Source organism: Amblyraja radiata, chromosome 20 (assembly GCF_010909765.2).
Source record: "Amblyraja radiata isolate CabotCenter1 chromosome 20, sAmbRad1.1.pri, whole genome shotgun sequence".
Classification (NCBI taxonomy): Eukaryota; Metazoa; Chordata; class Chondrichthyes; order Rajiformes; family Rajidae; genus Amblyraja; species Amblyraja radiata.
The window spans coordinates 25,065,432-25,080,771 of record NC_045975.1 but is presented as its reverse complement, the minus strand read 5'-3'; the positions used below and the strand labels follow the sequence as shown (position 1 = coordinate 25,080,771).

The 15,340-nt window shown below is 40.8% G+C and overlaps 1 protein-coding gene across 1 annotated transcript; it reads left to right on the top strand.

Annotated features, from left to right (window-relative positions):
* Nucleotides 1-2,481: 2,481 nt before the first annotated feature.
* On the top strand, nt 2,482-15,122 carry LOC116984740 (fascin-like). The gene is made up of 6 exons (XM_033039090.1): nt 2,482-3,271; nt 5,282-5,563; nt 9,134-9,252; nt 9,798-9,954; nt 12,593-12,766; nt 14,823-15,122. Exons 1-6 carry the CDS (start codon nt 2,746-2,748, stop codon nt 15,026-15,028), a joined length of 1,464 nt encoding a protein of 487 aa, XP_032894981.1. The 5' UTR covers nt 2,482-2,745; the 3' UTR covers nt 15,029-15,122.
* Nucleotides 15,123-15,340: the final 218 nt, after the last annotated feature.

Here is a 15,340-nt window from a genome sequence, read left to right as displayed (position 1 = left end):
GCCCAGAATTTTAGTAGGAATTGAGATGTGTGGAGGAACACTTTAAACATACCTTTAAACGTGTAGGATTGTTAAACATACGTAGGAAGCAAAAATGCTAGACGGACAGAAGGGTTATTAGTCTTTACTAGTTGAGTCTGGAATTTCTGTACTAGTTAGGTTGTAGCTAGAGTACTATATACTGTGTTGATCATCCACCCCAAGCAGGAGACAATAGAAAAGAAAATACTAAAAGCTTTTATACAAGCCTATAAAAAGTGAGGAGGTAAGATACGTGTTGGTTCTTTAGAAAATGATTTAAGAATTAATGGAAAGAAAGGAAACAGCAGAGACTTTGAATAAGTATTTTCTTTGTGCCTTCAGTTATAGCATTCCATCTACAGTGGAATATCTGAGAGCAAAAGGAAGAGGACTATTTAAAAAAAAATCCATCTCTTGAGAAAAGGATCTGAGAATCCAAAGGCCGGTAAGTCTCTTGAACCTGGTGACCTGCATCCTGGATATGGCTGCAGAGATAATGAAGGCATTGTTTGTAATCTTTGAGCTGGAAAGGTTGAAGCAGATTGCACCATGCCTAATTAAGAAAGGAAGGAGACAGTGAGCAATATGTGTTCGACCAATTAGTCTGACATGTTGGGGAAACACAAGAAAACATTACCAAAGAAATAATAGCAGAACACTTGGAAAATTAATGTGATCAATCAGACTCAACAAACATGGTTTTATCTAAGAGAAATTGTATTTGATATATTTATTGGATATAACAAACAAAGTGGATAAAGGCAGCTGGCAAATAAATTTATTTCAGTTTCCATAATCACATTTGACAAGGCACACATAGAGGCTACTGCACAAGCATTGGGTTAATGTAGAACTATGCAGAGGAAAGATGCAAAATACTGGAGTAACTCAGCAGGTCAGGCAGCATCCATGGAGAGCACAGATAGGTGATGTTTAGGAATAGAATATATGGAGAGTGATTATACAATGCTTATGTGCTGCTGAGCGTGTTCTTGTACAAGAGGCACAGTTTTCGAACAAGTATAACAAGCAACAACAAAAAATAAAATGCAGACCTCTGGCATAGTACAAAAGTGGCTTACAGCATTTGTACAAGATATTAATTAGCCCACGCCTTCAAAAGTGCACAGTTTTAGTTTCCTTATAAAAGGAAAATGTTTAAATTAAAAGCAATTCCGAGAAAGTTCACTGTTGTTTCCTGAGATGAAGGGATCTTACGAGGAAAGTTGAAGCAGGTTGCGCCAGTACTCATTGGAGATAGAAGAATGAGAAATTATCTTATTGAAATGTTTAGGATTCTGAAGGGTTTGGCTGGATAAATGCTGAGAATATATTTCAACTCATGGGCTAATCTGGAACGCTTCAGGATAAGATGCCCAATTAAAATGTAAAAAAGGTGGAATTTTCTTTAATAAAATTGTGAATCTTTTGAAAGAAACTCATATTTCAGGTCGGAGGGTTGTCACCTGAACAGTTTCGATGAAGGGCCTCCATCCTTGAAACATTGACTCTTTTTTTCCCCACAGATACTTCCCTAATGTCTGATTTTTATGTTTTTGCTTTGTACGGTCAACTGTTCGGAATAAATTTAGTGCCTCCTTTGATGCTGAGTGTTTATGGTTCAGTGTTTTAAAGCAGCAGATTTAATACAACAATGGCTTGCTGAGATTTCTTTGTTGTAGTACATGTGCTCACATAATGTCATTTTAGTCATTGCTGTTTTGCTATTAAGTTCACTATTAGTGACTCGAGGTGCATTTATCGTTGCCTAAATTTGTTATTACATTGTCACTTACATCGCTTTGTCTTCCAGGGTACGTCGCTCAGGTGATCATTGCAATAAGGAAACTTCTGAACATTCAAAATTGCATTATTTTAAACATCAAGAGGGAGATAAATTAATTTAACAATAATTGACTGTGGAGACTGCAGATCATCAGACCAAAGATCCTATAGCTCTGCTATAAGATCTTTGCATCAGACCATAAGGCGTTGTGCTGCACGATAAATAAATCATAGATCGTGTTCATGGTTCTTCGTTCACTTAAGTTTCTGACCAATGTTTCTTCACTCTTGCTACATGTTAACTACAATAATTTTCTGTAAATTAAATTTTAAGCAAGCGAGAGACTGGACCATCCTTCTGGGTTAGATTTGGTGGCTGAGAGAGGTAGAATTATAAAAGCAACTCCCAATTCATAGCTTCTAGACAGCATGGTATACAAGGACAATGGAGAAAATACCTTAATCATCACTTCTCTTGGACGTGAAAGGTTTTTCTAATCAACTTTTCCAATTTATTTAGCTATACGAGATGTGATTCTGTCTGGCAATAGGGCAAATAATATTTTTTCCTCATGTTTTGGTGTTTTGCTACTAACTTTTAATTTAATTTGGGTAAACTTCAATTTAGATAAACAACTCTAAGCCAACAGTAACCTGGTTAGGAATTACCAAATCAATGTTTTTGTTTGGAAAAAGTATTTAATTTTAAATTGAGAGGCTAGAATTCAGAGATATTCCCGCCATGGCAGTTTTTCAAACTCTACAACTTGTGATATAACAATCTTTATGTTTTATGCACTTGTTTCACAGTGATTTTGCCTGATGTCATAAAGGTATATTCCATCACTGTAGTTACCCTGCTCCAATACTCTGATGTCACAAAGTTGTTAAAGTAACCCCGCAGTGGTAAACCCGTAGCTTAAAATACGACAAGGGAAGATGGTTTATAGAGTGCTTCCAGTTGGTCTGATCAACTCAGCCCAGAAATACCTGACAGCAGAGAACTTCAATTTCAGAGTGAATGCTACCAGTAATATGTTGAAGATAAAACAGATTTGGACCATTGAGTTTTTGAAGGAAAGTTCTCCTATGGTCCACGTCAGGAGTTCTCTGAGGAGGTACTTAGCTGGAGATAATAATGGGAAGATCACATGTGATCAGGAGATTCCTAATCCTTATAACAAGTTTGTGATGATTACACATGCAGATGGCAAGGTCTCCTTCCAATCTGAGGAGTCAAAACGTTACTTGGGAGGAGCAGAGGATAATATCACTTGTTTTGCCCAGGCAATCACAGAGAGTGAAAAATGGGTGATACACCTGGCTATTCATCCCAACATCAACATGTTTAATCAGGGCAAAAAGAAATATCTGCGTTACGACATCACTGCGAATGCAGTGCAGTGTGACAGCGAATTACCCTGGGGCCGAGACTGTGTTGTGACACTCATCTTTAACTTCAAAGGTACACAGATCACTAAAACTGAAAATACGTTTAAATATTGTTGGCACTATCATGTAAGTTCATATGTTACAGAGCAGAATTAGGCTATTCGGCCCATCAAGTCTACTCTACCATTTTCAATCATAGCTGATCCATCTTTTGCTCTCAATCCCATTCTCCTGCTTTCTTCTCACAACCCCTTACATCCAATCAAGAATCTGTCAATAACCTTAAAAATATCAACTGACTTGGCCTCCACAGACTTCTGTGGCAATGAATTCCACAGATTTACCACCCTCTGATTGAAGGCCTTAAAGGTTAGCAAGGCCTTTAATGATGAATCTGACATTTTCCGTTTTCACCAGGAGATACTGGAGCTGGAATTCTTTTTCAGAGGAAGTGATGCCATTTGTAACAATCGTGCTGCCATGATTGAAACTATCAACAATATTAACCTGTATAAAAATGTTAATGTAGTACATCATTCCAAAGCGTTTCAGACAAGTATTATAATAGAAAAGACTTACACTGTGGTTTATAAGATGATATTTTCATCAGCTAACCAAACATTTGGTCAAATAAGTAGGTGTTTGGGGCAGGTTAAAGAGGGAGTTAAAGAGATAGAATAACATAATAGCAACTTGTGAGTTTAAAACTTTTGGAGATGAAAGTGTAGCTGCTAATGATCTCAAGCCCTCCATTCCCAATAACATCCTCATGAATCTTTTCTGCATCCTTTCCAGCTTAATGATAACCTTCCTATAACTGGGCGACCAGAACTGTCCATAATACTCCAACTGTGGTCTCGCCAATGACTTGCACAGTTGTAGCATGACATCCCAGCTCCTGTTCCTAATGCCCTAATCAGTGAAAGAAGGTGTGTCAAATGCCACCTTCACTACCCAGTCTACTCTTCACACAGTGTTTTTGATTTTCTGTTTTTGGATTGAATTCTGTTTTTAATTTGTGTCTCTGTGATGTCTTTATTACTTGTTATATTCCGATTATATGTTTTTATTCCGATTACTATGTAAGGTGTCCTTGAGATGTCTGAAAGGCGCCCATTAAATAAAATTTATTATTATTATTATTACCTGCATCACCACTTTGTGGGAACAATGTACCTGCACCTCTAGATCTCTTGCTCTTCAACAATCTTCAAGGTCTTACCATTTACTGTGCATGTTTTGCCCTTGTTTAATTCATCAAATGCAGCACCTTGTATTTGTTTAGGTTAAATTCCACCTGCCATTCCTTGTCTCCCTTCCCCAGTTTATCTAGATCCTGCTGTAATCTTCGATAATCTTCTCCACTGACCATTATTACACCACCAATTTTGGTGTCATCCACAAACATACTGACCATGTTAACATTGGCACCCAGATCACAAATCCAGATCCAGATTATCCTGTGGTAAACCTCAAATATGGGCATGTATTTAATAAATGATTCCGAAACTGTTGTGCTATAATGTTGAGAACTATAGTGTATATTCTGCACTCTGTATCACTTCCTTTGCTCTACTTGTTGCACTTGAGATCAGCTTGATTGTATCTAGTTTGATTAGATAGCATGCAAAACAAAGTTTTTTTTTACTGTTCCTCAGTAGACATGACAATAATAAAATTAAACCTAAACCTACTTGTTCGAGGACTTTGAACAGAAAAGGAAGTTAGCTATTGAGTGATAATTTTGGACCACAGAGGCATTGAGAATAAATATTTTGAGTGATTTCAATCAGAGCTATAACATAGGTACACAAAAATGCTGGAGAAACTCAGCGGGTGCAGCAGCATCTATGGAGCGAAGGAAATAGGCAACGTTTCGGACCGAAACTCAAGGGTTTCTCCAGCATTTTTGTGTACCTTCGATTTTCCAGCATCTGCATGCAGTTCCTTCTTAAACACAGAGCTATAACATAGTTTTGTTGTTGACTGTAACCAATTAATCTTAGAAATATCCAAATAAGTTATAATATTAAAATTTAGTATGATATTTTTAAAAATGTTGCCTTTCATTTTGTTCTTGAAGAGAAGAAATACAGCATAAGGACAAGTTGTGGAGATCTTATTGCCTGCAATGGAAAGCTTGAGGGATATCAGTCATCACGGACTTTGTACATCCCAGAGATAAGGTGTGGAATGTTTTGCTTAAAGGACACTGATGGAAGATTTTTGAGTGGAAGGGACAACTATATTCGAACTTTTAAATGTGACAGTCCCAGTCTGGATGAACTCTTCTCACCTGACCCAAGCCTTGGCCAAGTCACCATTCGATCACTGTTTAGCTGCAAATATGTCAGTATTAGCCCAGGTAAGAAGCAAAAAAGACATTGTGACATTGGGAAACGTCATGGAAACTTTCACAAACAATTTAGATGTTAGGTATGGGAACATGAATCATTTTAGCTTCCCTACCAAGTTTGTAGAAGAACGCTGAATAATGTAGAAACAAGGAACTGCAGGTGCTGATATACAGAAAAAGGACACAATCTGCTGCAGGAATACAGTGGGTCAGGCAGTATCAAATACCGTTTATTTAGTTTAGAGAAGCAGCCTGGAAACAGGCCCTTCAACCCACTGAGTCCACACCAACCATCAATCACCCATTCATCTGTTATCCCACTTTCTCATCCACTCCATACACATTAGGGGCAATTTTGCAGAGCCCAATTAACCTACAAACCCACATGTCCTTGGTATTTGGTAGATGTGGGACGAAACTGAGGCTTCCGTCTGGCCACTCTACCATAAAGGCCTGATTAGTGGAGTGCTGCAGATATAGTTGGCCTTCTGGAAGGTTCTCCCATCTCTACAGAGACCAACAGGTTCTTGGTTACCTCCCTGACAAAGGCCCTTCTCCCCCGATTGCTCAGCTTGGCCGGGCGGCCAGCTCTATGAAGAGTCCTGGTGGTTTCAAAGTTCTTCCATTTAAGAATGACGAAAGCCACTGTGCTCTTCGGGACCTGCAATGCTGCAGAAATAGTTTTATACCCTTCCCCACATCTGTGTCTTGACACAATCTTGTCTCGGAGGTCTACGGACAATTCCTTCGTCTTCATGGCTTAGTTTTTGCTCTGACATGCACTGTCAACTGTGTGTGGGACCTTATATAGACAGGTGTGTGCTTTTCCAAATCATGTCCAATCAATTTAACTTTCCACTTGTGGACTCCAATTGTCAATTAAAGTAAGCATGCAGGTACAGCAGGCAGTGAAGAAAGTGAATGGCATGTTGGCCAACAAGAGGAATCGAATATAGGAGCAAGGAGGTCCTTCTGCAGTTGTACAGAGCCCTAGTGAGACCACATCTGGAGTATTGTGTGCAGTTTTGGCCCCCTAATTTGAGGAAGGACATTCTTGCTGTTGAGGGAGTGCAGCATAGGTTTACAAGGTTAATTCCCAAGATGGCGGGACTGTCATATGCTGAGAGAATGGAGCAGCTGGGCTTGTACACTCTGGAGTTTAGAAGGATGAGAGGTTTTCTCATTGAAACATATAAGATTGTTAAGGGTTCGGACACGCTAGAGGCAGGAAACATGTTCCCGATGTTGTGGGAGTCCAGAACCAGGGGCCACAGTTTAAGAATAAGGAGTAAGCAATTTAGAACGGAGACGAGGAAACACTTTTTCTCACAGAGAGTGGTGAGTCTGTGGAATTCTCTGCCTCAGAGGGCGGTGGAGGCAGGTTCTCTGGATGCTTTCAAGAGAGAGCTAGATAGGGCTCTTAAAAATAGTGGAGTCAGGGGATATGGGGAGAAGGCAGGAATGGGGTACTGATTGGGAATGATCAGCCATGATCACATTGAATGGCGGTGCTGGCTCAAAGGGCCGAATGGCCCACTCCTGCACCTATTGTCTATTGTCTAAACATCCACCACAGTGGAATCAACATTCCTCACTGTGATGGAAGGCAAAGTCTGTAACGAATGTGGCAAATTAATTCAGGTCCTTTTCCGAGTCCTTGAATATTACCCAGTCTACTGATTCCAAGCAGTCCTGTTGTTGTTCCTCTGCCTCCCCAGACCATCTCTGTGCAGTCCTCGCCTCTGGGGGTGCGTTTTTCAGTAGCTGACTGCATGCAGAAAGAAGCAGCACCGCTGAATGGTTGGATTTCCAAAAGTGAGGGCAAGGGATAGAGTGATAGGCATCCTTGATGGTCGTATAGCAGTGGTCAAGGGTGTTTAATCCTCTGAAACTGCAGGCGACATGTTGGTGGTAGTTTGGGAGTGATTTTTTCAGGTTGGCTTTGTTGACGTCCCCAGCTATGATGGTAAAGGCTTCCGGGTGCTTGTTGACCACGGCGTGCAGCTCATCCAATGCTAGACGGACATCTGCCTGGGATGTAGGCCACGGTCAGGATGATGGAGGTGAATTCCCTCGGGAGGTAGAAGGAGCGGCACTTCATGCCAGATGTTCCAGGTGCAAAGAGCAAAAGTTAGACAGAACTGCCACGTCTGAGCACCACGAGGAGTTGACCATGAGGCAGATGCCCCCACCTCTCCCTTTCCCAGATACCTGCGTTCGCTCCATACATTGGATGGAGAAACCTTCAGGCTGGACGGCTGAGTTTGGGGAGCTTGGGGTGAGCCATGTCTCTGTGAAACAGAACACAGAGCATTCTCTCAGTTCCCTTTGATAAAGCAGCATTGACCTTAAGTCCTCCACTTTATTTCCAAGCGATTGTGCATTGGCTAGTAGTGTGGTTGTGAGAGGAAGCCGTAGTCCCCTGCACTTCAGTCTGACTTGTAGTCCTAGGTACACAAAATTGCTGGGGAAACTCAGCGGGTGCAGCAGCATCTATGGAGCGAAGGAAATAGGCGACGTTTCGGCCCGAAACGTCGCCTATTTCCTTCGCTCCATAGATGCTGCTGCACCCGCTGAGTTTCCCCAGCAATTTTGTGTACCTTCGATATTCCAGCAGCTGCAGTTCCTTTTTGATGACGTAGTCCTGCTCCCGCCGGCCACATTTCCGGACACAATGGAGGCCGCCCCGGTGTTTCCAGGTACAGTACATACTGTTCCTGCGATCCTCCGCCAGGTCTGGGATTCCCCTGCGATCGGGAATTCCCTTGCAGTCGGCAGCACCGTTGGTGCCGGTAGATCGCAATAGTGCTAATGCGTTTAAATGCATTAGCAGCTTGTCAGTTACAGCGCTGGTTTCTGCTGTTTCTTTTATACAGGTAAGCCGAGAACTATTATATTTGATGATTTTCTGCTGTGCTGCTGGCCACAGACAGGCACCATCTTGGGAAGGAAAAGAAAAATGAAATAAATAAATAAATACACATAAATAAATTACTATAAATAAATTAAAAATAAAATAAATATTTTGGGCCATCCATTCAGAGTCACTTTACTATATTTCTAATAATCCTGATTCTTTTTGTTAACATGAAGCGTCTAGTTCCATTCAAAACTTGATCCACTCTTCACATAGACATGTAGGTTTAGTTTAATTTAATTTAGTTTAGAGATACTGCACTGAGAAAGGCCCTTCGACCCACCGAGTCCACACTGACCAGGGATCCCTGTACATTAGCATTATCCTACATACTAGGGATAATTTACAATTTTACCGAAGCCAATTAACCAACAAACCTGTACGCCTTTGAAGTGTGGGAAGAAACCTGAGCACCCGGGGAAAACAGCAGACACAGAGAGAACTGTACAGGCAACACCCGTAATCAGGATCGAACCTGGGTCTCTGCCGCTGTAAGGCAGCAGCCCTACCACTGCGCCACATGCACCATAACAAGTTCTGCGAATTACTACCCACCTTTTGAGTAAGAGAGAAAATGAAAACAGACAAAAAAGTTATAATTTATAAATGCAAATAAATCACATGTAATTTTTCACTGAAGTACTATTGTGATCCTTTGTAAGGTGCCGATGTCCATGCTCTACAGACGCAAGTAACAGACACTGAAATCTTTCAGATAATCATCAATAACACGACTAGGAAAGCTTGCTTTCTTGGTTTTGGAAAGGACTATCTTTCAGTGGTAAGTAATTAATTAAAGATCTGATTGAGAAACTTGGTAGGGAGTGAAGTAATCAGGTGCAGATTGGGTGTAAATTGCCAAATTTGATCGTTTTGTTGCTCTGATTTCAAATCCTCAAAATGTGGAGCATAATGGTTGGAAAGGTTATCTGTGTCTTAGCTAACAGTGTAAAAGAGCTGCAATGATATCAGTCCAGAGGCAGTCTGGTATCTATCTATCTGCTATAAGATCTTTGGTATATATACTCTTTTGTGACTGATATATATTAAGTGCCCAGTCACATTTGCCTTAAGAAATTGTTCTATGTGATTAACTATTGCAATGTTGTATGTACCATTTAATGTTCAGTTGAGAGTCAGTGGCCACAATTCTGTTCTTTAAATCAAAGCAGGAAATATTGGAACTAATCAGCAGGCCAGACAGTGTCTGTGGAGATAGTAACAGAGTAATGGTTCAAGTCCACGAAAATTGGAAAAGTTCAAAGTCAAAGATAGACAAAAGTATCAAAACTTGCATCAAATTACTTTTTTTTAAAATGTCTTTAGGGTCCTCAAAATACGATTGTGGGAAGCTCTATTCTGACTGATGATTGTTGGTTTAATATTGTGTACAATGGACCTAAGGTGACGATAAAGACAGGAGATGGAAAACTCCTCATCACAAAGTCCACTGGTCAGCTTGTGGTAGGATACTTTTCAGCTGGTGAGTAACAATTTATTATTTATAAATGTATGCATATATATTTGCCTCCAATGGCCTGGTAGAGTACTCAGAGCAGCAGCGAACTGGGTTAATTCTCAACTTGTGATTCCAATTCAACAAACCAAATGTATGGAGACACAAGAGATGAAACCTTCCACTCAAGGACTTTGGAGATGTTCTCCTTTTTCAGGAAATGGAGCTAAACCCCTCCTCCCAACCTTAAAGTGGTTGATGTTGCTCTCAGCTGCATTTCTTCCAATTGTCACACATCTGCTCACAACCTGTTTCCCCCAAGCAGAATAGGGATTCCTCTTAGGTATTCAACGTTTACCCTTCACATCCAGCACATCATTCTTCGACATTTCTGCCAGCTCCACTGTGTTCCCAGGACCTGTCGCATCTTTCCCTCCCCAACCCTTTCAGCTTTCTGCAAGGACCACTCTCTCCGATGCTCCTGGTTTGTTCATTCCCCACCACCCTTCCCTCCCCTGCAACTGTTGAAGGTGCAGCACCTGTCCTTACACTTGTACTCTCAACATCATCCAGGGACATGGACAATCATTCCAGGTGTGGCGGAGATTCACCTGCACCTTCTCCAACCTCGTCTACTGCATCATATGATCTTGACGTGGCCTCCTCTATGCCGGAAAGACCAAATGAAGACAAAGTGACTGTATGGTCACCCAGAGCTCACAGTTGCTAACCTTTCCAATTGCACCCCCCTCCTCCCTCCTATTCCTACATTGACCTGTCTGTCCTTGACCTCATCCATTGCCAGAATGAGACCAAATGCAAACTGAATGAACAATACCTCATATTCCGCCTACAATCTGATTGCATGGACATTGAGTTTTCTAATTTCAGGTAACCAGCTCCACCTCGGTCCCTCTCTCCCTCTGAGGATCTGCCCACTTGGATCAAAAAGTCACAACTTATAATCTTTAACACATTGTTCAACAAAAATTGCATTACTCAAAAATCAGCAATTCTTGAGTTCTTGCTGGGATACCACTTTTATATTATCCATGCACACTTCCCAGTCATTTTAGTGCAATAAAAGTCTAATTATTGGAAGTGTTGAGCACAGAGCAAAGCATCACCTCACTGATAACTGCAGGAATTGATGCCTTAATCTGTGGCCACACTACTACTGCTGCTAGCATTGACTCAGGGACAGTTAGAGCATGTCCACTCCATTCTATGTCTCAGGAAGGTCTTTATCTGGAGATCAGATCTGGTGACATTACCGCAGATCCATGCACGCCTTGACCGCTCCCAAACCATTTGCTGATTTGTTTTCTCCTCATCTGCCATAGCCAGCACATGGTCAAAACCCTTGCTATAGCAGCCCAAGTGAGCCAATGCCACTGTGGAGGCTAATTATTACCATTGGACCAAATTAGGTTACTGCTTAATGTAGGAATCCACCATTACTTAATTGCTATACTACCATAATTCCAAATTAGCTACAATCTTTCCCTTCTCCCACTAAACCCTTTTTTTTGGCCTCATCTCCATGCAATCTTATTGTTGATGCTGCTGTAAATTGAACAAAGGGGACTCTGGTCTTTGCCAAGTAACTAAAAAACATTAATTCCTGAAACCATTGCAATACAAATCACTTCTGTATCCTTGATAAGGGCTGAACATAGCTTCCTTATTTTGTAATCTAGTCTCTACATAAATCAAGGGTCTCGTGTCCCTTTTATTTCAACCAGCCCTGCGAGCTTAAAATAGCTAGGTACTTATGCTCTGGTCCTCCATTCACCTAAGAAGTGAACCATTCAGTTCATTTTGTTTCTCTCGTACTCCCTTCTGCTTCCCAATGTTACATTTAATTTGTTAAATGTCTGCCTATTTCCCGCTTTTTACATTTGTAAAACTGTCATCATCTGCAAACTTTGAAATATTTCCTGTATTATATCCAGGTCCCTGTCATTAATATAAATCAAAGAAGAGCAGTGAACCCATTACCAACTCCTACTAAAAACTACTGTAGAAGAACCCCTCATCTCATAAACAAATGATCACTGTAACTCTGACTTCTGAGCCTTAGCTCATTTATATATACACACATCTAATGCACTTTGATTTTCTGACATCCATCATGAATGCTTTAGCAAATGTCTTTTGAAAGTTCAGATGCACAACATCAAATACACTACCTTCATCAAACCTCCCAATGACTGAAGAGATGGTTTTTATTTTGCCAGTATTAAGTTTGAACGAGTTCTGAATAATCCATGACTTCAAAATTAAGCAGGACCTTACTTTGTTAATCGCCCTTTATTCCACAAGTGACAAACTTGGGTACTGCTGCTGATATTAATCGCATTCCATGAATCGATTAATAAGGTGCCATGCAATGACTTTCACCTTTGGGTGGGTGGGGAAGGAAGGGAAATTAATATAAAATAAGCAGGAAATTATTAGTCCCTGACACACTCTGAATACCTACATCAGCAACTTATACCTAATGATCACAAAATGACCACTGACCAAAACATACAAAGAGCAAAAAAGATAAAGGAATAAAAATCGAAAGATCCAAATATGTATTCTGCCTACTAAAACTGTGCAACAATTGATCAAAGACCCCTGAAGATTTAAACCACACGTTTTGATTGTTGGTTTGTAGATATTTCTCAAGAATTCATCTTGAAACTCGTTAACCGACCACTCCTAATATTACAAAGTGATTTTGGCTTTGTGGCATTTGGTTGTGGGACACAAAGATTAGATGGAGACAGGCCCATGTATGAGGCAAGTCGGATGACTTCAGATGAAGATGGCTACTACCAATTCAAACTTGGTGAGTTTATTATCTGTTTACTTAGTGTAATAACTCTTTTGAATAAAATTTCTTTGGTTTCAGATTTACTAAACAGCTCCAGTTAACTCCAGAATAAAACATTTTTCTTTTCTGATTTTTCTACCTTTCCTTTTTTACTTCTGAGGTGCTTTTGCAAAGGTGTAAAAACAAGAATGCAGAAGCAATTCTGCCAGTCAAGCAGTATGGAAATAGAAACTGGTTAATTAATGTTTTGGGTCAGTGACCCTCAGAACTAGGGGAGAGTGTAGGGTCTACAGTTTACACATCCTCAAAAGAAAATAAGAAATCAATGGACAAATGGAATCAGGTGGAGAGGGGAGGGAAACGCGTAGAGTCAGAGACTGGTAGCAAATAGGTGCAACCAGATATGGGAGGGAACGGGGGGGGGGGGGGGGGGGGCAGATTACTGTCAATGTTGTTCTTCTTACGTTTCCACCTAACACTATCAGTCTCTGTCTGAATACTCTTCCCACCCACACTTAGTTTTGACAGCCATTCCCACCAATCATCTACCATCCTCTCTTTCATCCCACCCTCTCACTTCCATATACTGGTTATCTTCCCTCCTCACTCTCAGTCCTGATGCAGGGTTTTACCCTGAAATCTTGTCCACCCTTTTGCCTCCACAGATGCTGCTGAATTTGCTGAATTCTTCCAGCAGTTTCTTTTCTGTAAGCAGATAGGCACACTATTTTCACAAACTGTTTCATCAACATAGAAGGTAGACAAAAATGCTGGAGACACTCAGCGGGTGAGTCAGCCATCTATGGAGCGAAGGAAATAGGCAACATTTCGGGTCAAAACCTCATCAAAGTAGATTTAGTTTCAGTGAAATTAATTTGATCCTAGAATTACTGGAAATAAAAATATGAAAAAGACAACATTTCATTTTTATCTGAACTATTTTCTCTACTTACCCAATCACTGGATCTTTGATTCTGTTTAGCCACTTTTCTGTGCCACTTGTTCTGTGTTTATCTTTCTGCAGAATTTACAAATGTTCTGTTTTATTTCACATTTTTCAAGGCTGGCAACTGAGGCAGGCCATGAAGCAGCACCGAAGACAGGACTTTATTCTCGTTGCAATAATCCATCCATCCATAAAGCTGGACATTTTATCTAAGGGGATTTATGCAGGAAAGATAATACAATCTTGGCTTAGCAGTTGGAGGTGAATCTGCCACTTGAGACTCTGAGGCAAGAAGTAATCAAGAGACATCAATAAATGCACTGAGTATTCCCTGTATAAATCAAAGTTTCTCTAGCCTTTCATCTCTAACTTTGTCCACCCATCTGCCAATCAAACCCCTCACCTGCATTCACCTATCAGGCTCTATCCTGCCCCCATCTCTATTCCTGCTTTCTCTCCCCTACTACAATCAGGCTGAAGAAGGGTCCAGATCCAAAATGTCCCTTGTCAATGTCCTCCAGTGATGCTATCTGACCCGCTGAGTTTCTCCTTCATTTTGTGTTTTTCTTTTGTCAACCAGCATCTGCAATTCCTTAGGTAGACACAACATGCTGGAGTAACTCAGCGGGACAGGCAGCATCTCTGGAGAGAAGGAATGTGTGACGTTTCTCTCCAGAGATGCTGCCTGTCCCCACCCATTCCCTCTCTCCAGAGATACTCCCTGTACCTCTGAGTTACTCCAGCATTTTGTGTCTATCTTTGATTTAAACCAGCATCTGCAGTTCTTTCCTACACATTTCCTCTGCAATTCCTTATGTCTCAATAAGTGGTAGAAGATGGAGGGAGTTTATAGGAATGTGGGTAGAATGAAATAGAGTTTATGTACATTAGTGCAAATGGGTGGATGATGGTTGATGTGGACTTGGTGGGCCAAAGGGCCTGTTCCGTGCAGTGTTTCTCTCTGACTTTAAAATCAAAGACTATTTTACAGTTCTATTAGACCCAACGCCCTTTATTTGGTGTGCTCTGTTTGAAATCCTTGGTTAAGACTGTAATCAACCCTTCAATCTGAATAGTGGCAAATCCCGAGTTAACATCAGTCTGTTTCTTTCTGTTCTGGGTCAGTGTCCACAGACAAGTATTGGGAAATGGATAAAGATGGCTATGTCAGCGGTACAGGGGAGCAGCCAATCAACTTCATTATCCAGCTGGTTGGTTCGAACGTTCTGATCCTCAAGGCTCCCAATGGCAAATACATGATAACACAACAAAGTGGAGACTTCAAAGCAACAGGGGAAGATGCCAAGTCTGCCACTATGTTTCTTTATTGATCAACAAAAGATGATTTGATTTTGAAAAAAACCCGTTAAATTCCCGAATAAGTCTGTATGAATAGCTGGAAATAAATTATATATATATACTTTAAGATTTCTTCCTGTTTTTTTTTCATTCAGCCTAGTTTGGGATGGGGGAGCATCCCAATCAAGAACAGGTAATTTACACGGATAGGCCACCCATCTTTGGTCCCAACTCAAAGCATTGCCTATCCATGTTCTCCAGAGATGCTGCCTGTCCCCTTGAGTCAAGCACTTTGTGTCTTATTTTGTAAACCAGCATCTGCAATCCTTGATTCTGCAGGTAAT

Excerpts from the sequence above, each read along its gene's own strand:
- LOC116984740 (XM_033039090.1), top strand. The coding sequence starts at position 2,746 with ATGGTTTATAGAGTGCTTCCAGTTGGTCTGATCAACTCAGCCCAGAAA. Across the intron at positions 3,272-5,281 it reads ACTCATCTTTAACTTCAAAG|AGAAGAAATACAGCATAAGG; the intron begins GTACACAGATCA and ends TTGTTCTTGAAG. Across the intron at positions 12,767-14,822 it reads CTACTACCAATTCAAACTTG|TGTCCACAGACAAGTATTGG; the intron begins GTGAGTTTATTA and ends GTTCTGGGTCAG.